Source organism: Anopheles nili, chromosome 2, assembly GCF_943737925.1.
Source record: "Anopheles nili chromosome 2, idAnoNiliSN_F5_01, whole genome shotgun sequence".
Lineage (NCBI taxonomy): Eukaryota > Metazoa > Arthropoda > Insecta > Diptera > Culicidae > Anopheles > Anopheles nili.
Window position 1 is genome coordinate 58,552,566 of NC_071291.1, and position 15,751 is coordinate 58,568,316.

Consider the following 15,751-nt stretch of genomic DNA (forward strand, 5'->3'; position numbering starts at 1 on the left):
CAATTTTTCCCTAGAAGCTACTGGAGATAATACCTATTGAGAGTTGGAATTCTTTGAAGATTATTCATTGATTTTTTCAGAAGTATGTCGTTATTGCATCACATCGCATGAAATAATCCATAGGTTTTAACTGTTTTAATCCAAAATCCTGGAGAGATATGACAGAATATATATCTGAGAAAATTTCTAAAATAAATACATTTAAATCGAAGTTTTTAAAATACAAGTTTGAATTATGCAATCGCATGTTGAAAAGATGTACCAGTATGTACGAAAAAGTGCATAATAATAATCAATAATGCAATTAAGGTCATTTAAGCATATTTTATTGACAATTCTTGCGACGATTGACAAACTTACGCAATCTTAACATATCTTCCTAACGCATGAAATAAAAGTCTTTTGACATAAGTTGACGAAATTTACGTCGGTAAACAAACACAATAAATTGTAAGACGGTTTACGTTAAACCATGACCTTAATAAATATTTCCCGGCAACAAAAAACGCATTGGCAAGGTGACCTCGGCGCATGTTACCTTTAGCGAATTGCTTTAATCTTCGCACAGATCTTCTACTTGATGCGCGTGCTTTTCTTTCTCCTGGTAAGATCTAAGCATTTCTTTAAGTTTTTTAATTTCTTCATCCTTGGATCGAAGTTCCATGTCTTTGCAGCGCAGCTGTATGTCTTTGTTTTGCATCTCCATGTTCATGTAAATCAGCTCTTGCTCCTTCACGATGAGCGTTCTCGTGGTACACTGCTCTATCTGTGTGCGATTCTCGTCGAACTCAACCTTAACGCGCTGTTGTTCGTTGATCTGCGTCTTAAGGCAAGCAATTTCTTCGTCTCGCAGCGATAAACTCCTTCGCAGCTCTGATATCACCTTATTGCGGTTACTGCGAATCCTATTGACTGCCTCCACGAGGTCGTACATTCCCGGTCGCCTTGAGGCTTGTGTTTGAAGCAACTTCTTCAACAGGCTCATAAAGTCACGGTCCAAATCCGATGGAAATTGGCTTCGCCGTACTTGTTTGATAGTTTCCGCACGCTCCATGTCGGTGGAAAACGGCACCAGCAATTCAAGCAGTATTATGCCCAACGAATAAATGTCCGACTTGGGATCGCATTGTCCTGCCAGCTGTTCCGGAGCGGCATACAGCGGCGTACCGAACCCAACCCCCACGTGGGAGTTTTGCAGTGGACAAGCTAAGCCAAAATCTCCCAGTTGAATAATTAATTTTGAGTCATGGTCGGAAAGACTTACGAAAATATTGCTTGGTTTGATATCGTGATGAACGATGCCACGCGAATGAATGTAGTTTAACCCATTTAGCAGCTGTTGAAAGATATCAATAACAACATCCAGATGCTGAACATTGTCGTCTATGTGTGATTCATCTCGCGAAGACTCGGAGCTCCGACTGGATGGGGATTCGCAGTCATTTGCAGCGCTATCAGTTCCATTTGAAATCTGCGATATTTGGCGACAGAATGAGTTTCTAGGAAATACGTTCATCAGATTTTCACTGAACGAACGGTCGTTCAAAAAATCTGTATAAAACTGAGCGAAATTTTCAGCACTATTACGACGATCGAGCCATTCGCGCAAAGTCAAATGACACAAAGTCATCTGGATGTACAATGTGGCCCATTTTAGGTTTATATGCGGTGATTCTTCGATGCTTACAATGTTTCTCGATGGAACGTCACTTACTTCAGCTAATTCGTTCCTATTTTCGTCGCTATGTTCCGGTACCTGTTCGCCGTTGCTGTTTTCGAAAAGAATACTGAATTCTTCTGATTCGTGATCAGGACGCCGTAAAGAATCAGCAGTTCGATTTTGAGTGCCTTCATCATCATCATCATCTTCTTCTGACGAAGAACAATCCTCTTCGTCCATCGTGGAAGAGCTATTCACGCTTTTCTTCCCCGGTGCCATAAGAGGCTCCAACCAAGCCGCCTTATACGGAACGATGTTGATGTGGTTCAGGCTGGCTAGGGTTTTTACTTCTGCCAAATGTACCAGCACGTTTTTTATGGTAGTCGATCGAATGGTCACCTTCTTAACAGCGTACACGGTGTCGTCCAGCTTATTACGAGAACGATAGACTTTTCCAAATCCTCCACCGGCAAGGAAAGAGATCTCTTCAAACTCACGATAGTAGCGCGACCATTCGAGACCAGCAGGAAGTGGCCAGCATTCTTGAAGATCGGGTAGGATCACAGGCAAGTCATTCCCTCTCGCAATCCTGACTAGATGGTACAGGGCTTTCTGATACTGGTTGCGCATCATCTCAAACTCTCCCATAGTGTACGTTTCGTCAATCAAATTAACTGCATGTAGCCGGTCGCATATGGTTTTGTAAAGAACCCGCGACCGATCTATATCCGGCTCTAGCAGCGCGCATAATTGTTGCAAAAGACTTTCAACGAGCAGGCTCACGGGGGCGGATGCCTTCGTTGCAAGGCGAGTTTGCAGCGAACGTACATCATTATTTAGTTCAGCTGTAGTGCGCGTAATCATGGACTGTAATTCCGAAGAACCACCTAGGAAAAGAAAACATAGATCGCATAAGTTCTGGCACGTTCGAGAATGTTCTGCAGATGTGTTGTATCCTTTGGATGTAATGTCACCTGAGTCGAATTTTCTGATCGTTTCGATGTTGCTCCAATCCAACTCCAAGTCATCGTCGTCTTCTGAATCCATGGCCATCGCTAGAAAAATTAAGGAATCGATTTATGTGAAACCAAATTGCACAAAGTGAAGGACAGAAACAAAACAAAACTACGTCAATGTTTTTTGCACGGTACTTCACTGTTCTTTGTATGAAAACGAAGCAAGGATCTACGATATATTTACACAAACTGACTCACTATTTGGTAATCAGCTTAAGTTGATGAGTCAAAACTGCAGCTTATACATTTGGTTTGTTATGAGGTTACATTGTACATTCGTTGATTTTCAGAACATTTGTGGAACAGAAACCAGATAGCTTACTTGCGGGTCCTACATGTGACTACCAACCCTGTTTACATAAACAACAAATGTCAAATGAAGCATGATTAGGCCATGCTGCTTTTAGTTGTCCTTGAATTCTATCTTAAGTAAACTTATCTTGCACAAAAATAAATAACAGACGACATTATTTATTTTCGATTGAGCTATCTATATTTTTGTACACGAATATATTTTTCACTTGAATATTGTACTTTTATTTAAATTCTCAGTTTATTATATTGCACGCAAGTGTCATTGACGACTTGTTGGCTACTGTCAAAATCGTAGTTTTGAACTGGCCTGATGGCTTGCGATGTACTGTTTACCATATGGTTGTCAGAATTTGCGTGATTGTTGAACAATTCGCAGTTCCTTTAAATTTAAATCCAATTTCATTAAACTGTGTAAGACAAAGCTAGCTCGTTAAACAGGCTGTTAGCTTACGTTGGTTTCGGTAGCTCTAAGGCGATGCATAAGGAACAAGGTTTGAAATTCGACCGTACAAATCAGTAAAGAAAAAAGGTGTACAAGGTTCAAAACAAAACGAGTGATAGCTTATCGGTTGGTTTTATGGTCGGCGATTACAAGGCAAAAGTGATATTAGGTTTGTCTCTCTAGTGGTAGATGAAGATGTTCTGTATGTAAAATTCGCATAAATTATCATCATTTCAGTGTTCTATCAAACATTTAGTGTGCTTGCAAAATGTATCGACGATCGATGACTGTAAGCTATTCTCCATTCAAAAACAATTATGTCACGCTGCCAGATAGCTACAACCGGATCCTATCAACCTATGTAAGTATCATTCAATTTTACTCACTTTTCAACGATCGGAGCAAGGGTCAATGTTTCAAACACGGCGAGTCTGGACCCAGCAATAATGAAATTGTACATTTTTCGCGATCCTCTCATTATGGGGACCGGCGGGACGAACGTTTATTTTTAGAAAAACGGGTGTCTCTGCCTGACGTATCGTATCGACAGTTTCTTCGTTTCGTGGGCACCGTACGGCGGGGGTGGACTGTCCGAGAACCACATAGGCATAAATGCTCAGGTTGCCAAATCGATGGGCCTCAAGGAAGGGGACTCCGTAATGGTGGCATTGATCAATAACGTGCCATCGTTAAAACGAGTGGAAGTGAGTGCGGCGAGCAAAAAAGACTGGGAAATGTTGGTAAGCAGAGCAGCAAATTATTGCCCAGAGTGGTCATTTTAACAGATCCTTGTCTGATCCTTTCAGAACATTAGCAGCAGTCGGATTCAATCGATTCTACTCGATCAAACGAGAATTGTTACAAAAGGACAATACCTGATAGTCTGGATCAACGATTCTATCAGCATCAAAATCAGAATAAGTACGAATACGTTTTTTTCTAGCTTGATAACAAAAGACATGGTATAATAACTCATCTGCTGCTTATTTCTTCTTTACAGAGTTTATTATTCCTGTCCTGGAATTTGGTCGTCTTGATAATGATACCGAGTTAGTTGTAGAACCGTACAAAGAACTTCCCGGACCTAATAACCCAAATACGGAAATACCAAAGCTTACTCGAAGTAATACCAATCTCAACATAGCGGAGCTTGTTCGACAACGCAACATGGAGCGCAAGAAATCCTCTGAATATATAAGCGCTTTGGAAAATGGACTATCTCCATCTGTTGCTGGTGGAATCATTTCAAGCCAACCTGCAATGCTGTCTCCTGTTGATTCGGTCAAAAAACGTCCTACCTCGTGGCAGAAAACAGTTGAAAATGGATATGGCAAGGAAAACGGTTACAGCTTGACAGGAAGCCTGCCAAGAAGCTCTTTGAAACGATCATCTACAGCGGGAAACAACTCTTCAGCTGGTGCAGTTGTGGCAATGAACGCACAAACAGCCGTTCGCAATTCTTCCTTCGAAAAGGATCTTGAGCGTCACTTAAACAGATTACAAACCAGCAAGTCGATGGCGAATCTAATAGGTAGTGAACCAGCTTCTCCGGTGAAAGATAGCCCCATTATAAGCCCAAAAAATGAACGCAGCAAAACCGCACATCTGGACGGTTTGATCGAAACTCTCGGTCAAAACGTGGCAAAAGTATTCGAATTTCGGGTTATACGTGGCGTGTGGAAAAGCCGACGTAACGCCTCACAGCTCTGCGACATACTCACAACGAAGGAAAACGTGCCAAGCACAATGGATATCAATAAACCGTACCTACTGACCACGAACGATAACCGCGAATACTACGTAAACGTTCGATTGGCAATGGACGGCGAAAGGTTTCCTAAGAACGTTTATCCCACAGTCGAGATTAATGACAGACTGATGCAGGAGTTAGAAATTAATCATGGTGAGAAAATTACACTCAAAGCCATACACAATGCGTTGAACATTGTCGAAAGGGTAGAACTGCAGCCGACGTCGAAGGTAGCTCCTATAATTGAGGAAGATATTGTTGAAAAATTCAAACAATTCGTCCTACACAACTCTCGGATTCATGCACTGCTACTCAATCAAGAGCAGCTGTTCAAACTCCCGGAATATTACCTCACCGTCAAACTCCAGCCACCTTCGCTGAAATATTGCCTTATCAACAATTCTATTCTGCGGCAAAATAAAATTAGCTGCTTCGGAGAAGTGAAAACGGTGAGTGGATTGTCTGACGTCGAGACGAACAAAAACAATACACCTGCTATTAAGCACGATACAACTCAACCTAACGAATACTTAGGGCTAGTTAAGATAGAAAAAATTGAAGCAATAATTGAGGAATGCGCTGAGCGCTTAAAATTCGCTCTTTGTCTGGATGCACGATCCAAAGTTCCGCAGCAGTGTAACATTTTTGTTGCCGGTAAGTTAAACCAAAAACTAAGTGAGGTAACGTAAGCCAAACACATATTTAAAGTACCGTACATTACTCACGATTCCTCCCCGTGTAGGTTCCTCACAGAGTGGAAGAAAAACGGTGTGTCAAAATATATTGAAACGACTGGAGAAACCTCCTTTCTACTGTTTTACAATCACGTTTGAGTGTGCCAAACACAAAGGACGCAAACCAGACTCGATTCAGAAAGATCTACGTCATGCTCTCTACCTGTGCATGTTTCATAGCCCGGCCGTAATGTTTATGGATGGATTAGATATACTAACGCACCAGCCAGGCGACCCGAACACGCCCGATGCCGAATATCACAACAAGTACTGATCCTTTTTGGTAAACTGACCTTCCGATATTAACGAGCGTATGTTTGCGGTATGTTTCGCAGAGTTTCCGATGTCATCCGTAAACAGATTGAAGAATTCACCAGCAACAATCCGATTGCGGTGATCGCATCAATCAGCGGTACTTCAAATTTAAACCGCAGGCTGCACTCATCTCGCGGATATCATCTCTTTCAGCAGCTTGTAAACATACCGAACCTTACGAAGACTGATAGAGAGGACGCTCTCAAAAGCCTGTTTGTGCACCATAAGTGTAAGCTGGATCGCCGCATCAACTGGAAGCGACTCACTAATCAAACCGAAGGCTATGCCATCGGTAGTCTGGTGCAGCTAGTCGATCGTGCCGTGTTCTATGCCCACAAGCAAGACAGTAGACTTCCATTTGTCACGGAGGATATGGTAGCTAGTGCGTTGGACGTAACAAACAGCTACTGTCTGGTCGGTATCGAGAATCATAAGCAAACCAGCCAGCAGGACGATGACGATGACGCAGACGACGATGTAGCCGGTGATGCCATACCGGGCCTCGAGAATGCCATCGAAGTGTTCCAGGAAGTGCTTATGTGGCCGACGCGTTTTCCGAAAATTTTCGAAGCCTCTCCTCTACGCAATCAGGCGGGTATATTGCTTTTTGGTCCACCTGGAACTGGAAAAACGTATCTGGGTAGGTTGCAATGATAAGAAATGCGTTATGAGGACAACATTTAAAAAACAAATCTTTGTGAAAATACTTTACAGTATCTAAATTGGCGAAAACGTGGAACTTGCGAATGATATCAGTGAAGGGGCCAGAGCTGCTTGCAAAGTACATAGGCCAGAGTGAGGAAAATGTGCGGAATCTGTTTGACCGCGCCAGGAGTGCGAAACCTTGCGTGTTGTTTTTTGACGAATTTGATAGCTTGGCACCACGCCGTGGTCACGATTCAACCGGCGTTACCGATCGCGTGGTCAATCAGCTCCTCACGGAATTGGATGGTGTCGAAGGTTTACAGGGTGTCACTGTGATAGGAGCAACGTCTCGTCCTGAGCTGCTGGATCCGGCACTTTTACGCTCCGGTCGCATAGATCGGCTGGTCGAATGTACTATCCCAGGCGTTGTAAGTGGATTAACATTTTGTGTTTTTTTTAAACTTGTATTCAGCATTCATGGCATTGAATTTAAACCGCTTTTTTCTACAGACTGCTCGGTTAGAAATCTTCCGCAACCAAAGCAAATCGCTACTCCTCGATAAGGATGTGGATCTTCGAGAGTTCGCAGTAAAGTCGGAATATTACACTGGAGCGGATATTCGAAGTGTTCTGACTACAGCAAACATGTTGGCGGTCCAGGAATGTCTCAACGTCTGCGCTGAGGTACGTACAATTTTTAAAATTCAATCCAACAGCGGACTGCGTTGTCGATGATATTCGCAACTTAAGTTCAATTGTAGCACGTTACGCGTTATCGATACTATTTATTTAGCAGGGGTATAGAACAATGATTCATTGCTTACATTAATCCTTGTCCTCGCTTGGCCATTTGTATTATTATTCATTCACAGATGGTTATGGATGTGAATGTTACGTTGTTTATAATTGTATACATCTACAATTTTTTAGCAAGTAATCTTATCTCACAGTTACCGGAAAATTTGAGAACGGTTGTGTTGAGATTTATTGTTCCTTTGATAACATTTTTGAGACTTCTTGGTATCTCGAGTTGATGCATGAATCTCTACAAATCTTTGTTTGGAATATTTTTGCTTTATAAAAAGGGCCATCAGTCAACTATTTGTTGGGTTTGGCACATAAAGTTATGACACATAAATTTTCATACTGAATGAGACATTTTATGTCTAAAATATGCGATTATCAGCTCCTTTCGGTAGCTAAATACGAAAACACTACAGATGGCAGTGTCCTATTCCGGCCATGGTTCGTTTTAATGGGATAATGCACCAATCTTACGGAATGACTTATCTGCAATGGCCTTCAGATGCCGCGGAGAGGAAGACAGAGCTGAGTAGCATTTAATTACAGGATTTTAATTATTCGCTAACGTCTTTGGAACGACTTTGCAGCGAGCGCCCCAACGTTCAGCGGCGTCTCGTCCAGCAAGATAGTCCGCGGTGCACGGCGGCAAGGCAAGGCTTAATTACTTTCCATCCATCCGACGGTGTGACTTACCCCTCGGTTTCATTCCGCGGAACCGTTTATGCTCGTTCGGAAAAGTTTCAACCGCGGAAAGATAAGGCTTCGCGTTTCCCGTGTCGCGAACTAAGTGACGAAGCCCCTTTTTCGCACCGTCGCTTCGCTGGAGGGTCCTAATATCCTGTGGCAGTGTGATGAAAGCGCCATTCTAACGGATTCAGCCGCGAATGGATGGTAATGAGTTGCAGGTGAAGTTGTTTGTGTCGGAGCTGTCGCCACTCCGACGAGATTGTTCTTTTCTGAGTTCATTCTTTCGCCTTGTCCCGTGCGTGAAAGGCTGCCTGCTTGGAGCTTACGAGAGCTCTCGTTCTATCTTGCGGATTATGGTACATATTTTTCGTTCCGACTCGAATGTGCTTAGAATGAGCCTTTTTTTATAGGACACCAGTGCACCGTTTTCCTCTAAAGCTCATGATGAGCCGCCGATTATGTAAATGCATATGTGAGGATAGTGGAGCATATCGAGCTCACAGGGCTGCCGGAGAACGATAGAAGTAAAGACAGTGCTTAGATATATATTATTTTTTTTTCACTCTAACGATTCAAACGATTATTATGATGAGCGTTGTTGCGCGTTGCGCAAATGTTTATGAAAGTATTAGTCCTGTTGGTGGGCACGCTTTTTCTTTTTCTTCAAGAAAGTATTATTATCATTGCAACTGGCACTCGTAAGAATAGACTCGCGTGCATTTTCTTACTTAATGTATCATGTTTTTGGACGTTTTTCGTATACCTTGTAGAAAGTACCGGAGCAGATAACGGTTTGCCAGCGGCATTTAGTGGAAGCGTTTAGCAGCACGAGACCTTCGCTTACGCCACGAGATGTAGCAAAATACAGGGAAACGTAAGTATCTCCTCGCGATGTGATAGCTTCATTAGCACTCAAACGTCGTCGTATAATCCTGCTCTCTTTTCGTGTTTTTTTTTCTCTCTCTTCTGTCTGTTCAATTCTCGACTATGCAGCTATGCGCGGTTTACTAACAAGGAACCACCTTCGCGAGATTTCGTAGCCAAACGTGCGACGTTGGCGTAATGGAACAGTCATCCTTAGCGTTAACGTTGAGTACGGGAAAGATGTTAAACACGGTGTTTTGTTATGCAGGGGGTTGTGCTTTTATTTGATTTTTTGCAATTATTGCATTTTAATTGGTTTTAGTAGGTTCATGTTGCATACATGAGTAAGTCGGTTGTTAAACAAAAGTTAAAACGCTATATTTATTGTGTTTGATTTATTATTATTGCACTTTTTTTTTTGAGAAAACTGCAGTGATAAAAACATTGAGGTGAAGCATTGAGAATTTTAAATTTTTTAATTATGTAAGAACTAACACTTGAGTTATGCTATGTTTTACTGTTTTTGAAAGAAATGTTTTCAATCAGGTCATCAGTTACATGCAGTTAATTACAACGTGCATTGCAATTTTCACTCATGTTCACAGCGATGATCAAACATCAGATTGAGAATTGTTTTTACTATTTACACCAAACCGTAATCAAATTAAGAAATAGCAATTTATCACATTATGCTACTTCCATTCGTTGATGCATCTGCAAAACAAAAACCAAAACACGGGAGTTCATCAGATAGATGATAGCTAAAAGAAAACCGGTGAGCAAATTACTTGTGACCCCCCAAACACACACACACACACCGGCAAATGGAAATTTGCGTGATCCAGGTTTTCGCCAAATGCTTTCGGTTTTGCCACTCCCCTAGGGCACTCCCCGGGACGGGTAGTGAACATTTATGAAATTTGTCCTCGCTTCCGTTTGCCATTTTTGTTATTCAAAATGGAAAACTCGCGCTAAAATGGTGGAAAATTGGGAAAAAATCACTCGAACCGTATCGCTGCCAACGGTGGCAAATAACGACGACCCGCTCAAAAGAGCGAACAGAGATATACCCTGCGGAGTAGACAAAAGCGCTCATGTTGAAAATAAACGCCATTTCGTAGCGGAGTGTTTTTTCCGTAGAGCGTGAACTGCGCGACGACTATCACTGCTCGGCTGTGTGTTTCTAATCCCGAGGGCATTTACCGTGGTTGTTTATTTCCTACTTTTGCCACAGCACCATTTCATTTTTCCGTACTACAACGGACGACAACGTCCATCACCGATCAAACACACCGGCGATTTCGTTTCGGTGGCTGGGAGCGCAAAAAAAAAACACGACTGGAAACAATTTCCATTCTCCCACTTTTATCCATAGCTAGCCTTCCAGCATGGCTTCCGGGGTTTGCAGGAATTTCAATGCGATTACCACGTGTTTTTTCTCCACGCGGTCTAGTTGTTTTATCGCCAAACAACCAATCAACGCGTAGGGAAATATGGCCCCCCTATGATTAAATTCACTGCATATGGACAGCAGCAGGGAAAACTCATTTTCCGCGGCCTGTGGTTCGTTGAGCACATCAAATTTGGCTCACTCGTCGGTTCAGAGTGTCGATTTCTCTACAGGGATATTTGGATAAAATATTACAGGGTCTTTTTTTGTACACTTATTGTACGCTCTTTTCATGTTGTAGCATCCTTCACCTGCATTAATGGTCGTTCAATATTACCATTTGAGGTTGCCTAAATATTTTATTTTATGCAAACAGTTTCTGAGCGTGTAGGAGTCATACAATAATCCCATGTTTCAGTTACTATTGTGATGAATGGTAAAATGTGCCTTTAGCTTCGTAATGTACAACCATTTCATAATACTAACGTTGCACAATCTACACGTTATTTATGGAAATGCTATAAGCAGCTTTTATAGCCCGATCTCCGACAGAATCCATATCCCGGCAGGATATGCAAACGTGAAACAAACGGTACGGAAATGCCTCTAGGCATGGTGACTTCGGCCCACCATGGATACTGCCAACGTTTTCCCCATTGTGTGCCCAGCCATGGCGTCGTAACACGCCCCACATCATGGTGTGCCGAAAGCAAGAACCAGCCCGAGATGGATCACGCTTCGGTAACAATGATAATCATATTTCCTATATTGAAAATTACTATAATAGTCATTCTACTGTTTAAAAAGGTGTGATAAAGGTAATTGAGCGGAGAATCGGCACAAATGGAAAATGCCGTCCAAACTGCCTCCGGAAGGCTCGGCTGGCTCGTTTAGCACCGTTTCAATGAACTACACTGGATCGGGTAGAAAGTGACGACGGGTGGTTGTTCCGTCACCGTAGGGCCGTACTGCAGACGGAAAGCCGACGAGAGTTAACCATATTTGCGACAGCTTACGATGCCAAAATGGAGCACATAATTCGATTTGCTCGCTGGAAAACAGTTTGAAGCGATACAAATGAGTTTGTCGCTTTGTTTGGTGATGTTTTTCGCTATTTGTTTGAAAACTTTTTTCACTTATTGTGCCTAACGGTTTGCATTTTACATTTGTTTAGTAGTATTAAACTTGTAGTATTAAACAAAAATATTGATGTAGGGTCAAATATCAACTTGTTACGGGCAAAGATCGCATTGGGGATTTATTCAAATCCGGATAGGCTTAGAGAAGGATTTCAAGCACACGTGTCTAGCCTAATCATTCATAAATTTCGAAGCTTCTGTTCACCATCATTCGGACGAGCTTCGTTTCACAATTTGATGCATGTGGATGCTGCGGATATCGACATTTCAACGTGAAAAAATGATAGCGAACCATACGAAAATCTGCGCCACACGGCGGTAACTCCTTCTCGGAGATCAATGCATTGTGGGCGAGAAAACTTCTCAATGGTTCGGCTCAATTTTTGCTTTCAGAAGCGAGTCAATTTTGTTCCAGCGATATAAAAAAACCGCAAACAACTCCAACGGTGCTTCTGTTGTGCGCTACAATAGTATTTCACTTTTGCAATTCGTGCCTTCATTCACAACATGCTGTTCCACGGTTTACTGGCACCGTGAAAGCGTGCGAAAGTTGCCAGAAAGGATTCTTGAAATATAAAAAAAAGTGGTGAGAACACGTTTGCGAGAAGCGTTGTACTGCGACCAAAGCCTCCCCGGTAAGGTTTGGCAATAAAGAAGAAGCTAATTCCCACTTTCCCTCGCATCTTTTCTCGGTTTGGCATGCCGCGATACGGTTGAAGGAGAAAAATCAACCGAATACCTAGCGACATGTGGCAAACGAGTGGCATATCACATAGCACAATAGTCCAACGGCAAATTTTAAATCCTTTCTTTCATCGTTCGGCTTGGTGCGGTAAATCGTCTTATTTTTGTCACCTTACTCTAGTAAGAATGTGTTTCTTTTTTTTGTTGTTGTCTCTTACTTAGTAGATAGCAATTGTTTACTGTGGCATGCGAAATAAACGTTCTATGCAATACAATCTTCGACTGTTCGGCGAAAAAGAATGTACAAATTGTCAATAACACCGCAGTGATTGGAAGCCGTGCAGTATTTAATTTTCAATTCCAGAACCGTGACTTCAATTATGTTCCCGTTCAGCGGGCCGCATATATCATACAAAATCCCATCAACCACCAATTGAAAATCAATCACGAGCTTTCGAAGCACACCGTGGTTGTCGGAATTAATCGAACCACCTACGAGAAAAACACGTTTTATGCCATGCCGCAGCTGTTACGGTATCGGTACCGCCTCAAATTAGTTTTCTTGGGGGGAATCAGCGCAAAAAAGCTTCGCTAGACGAAAGCATGGGTTTTTTTTTCGCAATCTTTACCGACACATGGATATCATGTGACAATTTTGTACATGATTAAGCACTGATATTGGTCGTTAATATGTTTTCGTATCCCTTCATTATGTGGATTTTTGTAAATTCGATTGCAGCGAGGTGATTGAAAAAGCTTTGGTTTGCGCGAGAAAGATTCCACTTTTCGCTACATCGTCAAGCTCCTTTTCGTTCATGGTTTTGGTGACGGATGAATTGTACGCTTTATACGGTCATTGAAAGTCATAAAATAGCATGTGTTCTGATAAATAAGAGATTGAAAATATTTTCACATAAATCATTTAAGTTTTCCGTTAAAATTCTCATAAATATACACAAGATGCATCAGACATTAATACATTTATACATATATTACGATTACTACCCGACCAGATGATTGTTTTAAATTACTTTTTACGTCATCAAGTTATAACATTGAGTTCAGTATGATGAATGCCTCATATATTGCGAACTAACAGAAAACACTAAACCTGACGGAAGCCCTCCCATTTACTCGACACCACCACCCCCCGAAAGCGGAAATGAAACACGTACCGATAAAACGAAAGAATCAACTCCTGCTGCCAACGCGTTGCATTTGTTGCTATAATATTAAAGGGAAAAAAAAGAAACTGCTTGCATTCGCCGAGAGCGCGCCGTTTTATGGACCGCGGAAACAGCGACAAAAAAAAAAGAAACCTGAAAGGACGCAAAAGACAAACACCCGAAGAAAGGAGCAAAGATTGGCCGGCAATAAATGAGAAGCTGAAAGAAAAGGCCCCCGTGCAGATTGGGCTGCATTAGGGCGGCACACACCAGCCAACCGGATGAGGAAATCGTGGAGTGTGGCAGCGTTGGGAAAGGCGTGAAAAGCGAAAGATATATATCCGCGATAACATCGTTAACGTTTTGTGCGCCTTCAGTGTGCCATTATGCGGCGAACACAAAGACAGGAAGAAAGGACGCTCCGGCCAACATAATGGTTCCTTTCATTGGCTCCATGGGGCTGCGAGGGCGTTCTTTTCTGTGTTTCTTTATTTTTTTTCTCTCGTTGCTTCCCTTTTTTTTTGTGTGTCCTGGCCTAGCGGTGAAAAGAAAAGGGCCACAAGCAGAAATTGACAGGACCGCGGATAAGAGCCGAGCTCTCGGTGGTTTCATTTTCAGCTAATGTCTGCGGCTTCCTGCCATTCCGTGGTCCTCGCCCGGGCAAAAAGGACTTTTTTTTTCTTCACTCACCACCCACCCGGCTTCGCATGTGTTAGTATTCCGTGGGAGCGCGCCAGAATGTCTTCGGCGTGGAATGGTGTTTTCCTCCTCCTTGCTTGCGGCTTTGCTACGTGTGTGAGCTGGCGAGATTGTACGTCCAGGAATGCTGTTATCACCAGCCACCAACAACCGAACTCTGTTAGAACTAGCGAACCTGTGTGGTTTGCATTAGAGAGCGATAAGTTAACGGAATCGTTTTGGGATGTTTTTTCAAACACGATTTCAAGTTATCTCCTACAAATATCGTCAGTTGATTATTGATTGATCGTTCTTTCGATTTGCCGTTCCAACAAATGCCAGGGAAAACATCTTCTATAGCACTTTCCAGCAACAATGGAAATAGCTCTAAATATTTGTTTGCTGGTATTAAAAGAAACACTCTGTCTCTGCACGTTTTGCATTCTGTTATACCAGGGTGGATTTATTCAAGGAACGTATCAACCCAACATGGACAATAAGAATCTTCTGCAATTTAGGGGATTGAAGAAATGAGAAGCGCTCGTCGCTAAAAGGCTCACAGACACCAGGCGCGGTTTGGCATTGGTTGCGAAGGTACTTAGAAACACATTTAACTTATCACCGATGACGACCCGGCAGGGATAAACATGTTACAAAAATATTAAACCGCACCAGCCGTGGAGGATTTGCTTCGTACCGTTTCGATTCGGAAGATGTTAGCGATAGTGCCGTCGCTCGTTTGTTTTACAGCGGCTCACATTACGGAAGATTTTCGGAGCTAATGTTGCTAAGCAAAAAAAAAAGGACATGCGGCGTATTTTTCACAAGTCGATGCTAAGGGTACGGTATATGTGACATATATAACAAGCATACGATCTGATGCAAATAATTGAGGTAAATAATTTTTAGCATATTTCTCATGCGTGTAACTTTCTTGTGATCATTTGCAAATTCATCGTAAGCGTTTTAAAAGCAAGTTTTCCTGAAACTATATATAAATGTTGCGAACAGAGTCACGGTTTTTCATAACTCTTACTTCAAATGTCGATAGTTGATCGGTTACAGATCATTGATCGGTTATAGATCGTTGATTATAAATGTAAAAAATGGTAATATTGGTTTTAATAAATATCAATATGTGTATCACTTTTCAGTTGTTGCTCATATATAATAGATGGTTGGTATTAGTTCTAATTCAAATTGTATCAATAACTTTCATGTCCAATATTATATAAATGAATAATTAAATCAAAAGAAGTAATTTTGAAAACAATTCGATAACCCTAATTTCAAATGTTTCCTTATGAAGTTTTCTTTACTTTTTTATGTTAACAATGTATCCATGAGGACAGTTTTTCAGTCAAAGTCACATATACGTCCCTTTACAAATGAACTTCAGTAGTACGTTGTTGAAATTAAACAACTGGTGGTTGGTTTTTAAATTAGATTGCTCACGCTCCGC

At 41.9% G+C, this 15,751-nt stretch overlaps 2 protein-coding genes across 2 annotated transcripts; one reads left to right on the plus strand and one right to left on the minus strand.

Moving 5' to 3' along the window:
- Positions 1-305: 305 nt before the first annotated feature.
- Positions 306-3,327, minus strand: LOC128726969 (eukaryotic translation initiation factor 2-alpha kinase 1-like). The gene is made up of 3 exons (XM_053820823.1): positions 3,318-3,327; positions 2,635-2,715; positions 306-2,547 (listed from the first exon to the last, which is right to left on the minus strand). Exons 1-3 carry the CDS (start codon positions 3,325-3,327, stop codon positions 554-556), a joined length of 2,085 nt encoding a protein of 694 aa, XP_053676798.1. The 3' UTR covers positions 306-553.
- Positions 3,328-3,701: 374 nt separating this feature from the next.
- LOC128720460 (peroxisomal ATPase PEX1) lies at positions 3,702-9,581 on the plus strand. Its single transcript, XM_053814129.1, has 10 exons — positions 3,702-3,794; positions 3,946-4,173; positions 4,240-4,354; positions 4,434-5,837; positions 5,926-6,184; positions 6,253-6,872; positions 6,947-7,305; positions 7,388-7,561; positions 9,139-9,242; positions 9,362-9,581. The coding sequence occupies exons 1-10, from the start codon at positions 3,702-3,704 to the stop codon at positions 9,429-9,431; spliced, it is 3,426 nt and encodes a 1,141-aa protein (XP_053670104.1). The 3' UTR covers positions 9,432-9,581.
- The last annotated feature ends 6,170 nt before the right edge of the window (positions 9,582-15,751 follow it).

What these genes read in the sequence shown, in the direction of transcription:
- LOC128726969 (XM_053820823.1), bottom strand. An exon ending in GATCAGAAAATTCGACTCAG is followed by an intron (nt 2,548 to 2,634) that starts GTGACATTACAT and finishes TTCTTTTCCTAG; the next exon opens with GTGGTTCTTCGGAATTACAG.
- LOC128720460 (XM_053814129.1), top strand. Translation starts at nt 3,702, where the DNA reads ATGTATCGACGATCGATGACTGTAAGCTATTCTCCATTCAAAAACAAT. An exon ending in ACCGGATCCTATCAACCTAT is followed by an intron (nt 3,795 to 3,945) that starts GTAAGTATCATT and finishes GTTTATTTTTAG; the next exon opens with AAAAACGGGTGTCTCTGCCT. An exon ending in AAAAAGACTGGGAAATGTTG is followed by an intron (nt 4,174 to 4,239) that starts GTAAGCAGAGCA and finishes TGATCCTTTCAG; the next exon opens with AACATTAGCAGCAGTCGGAT.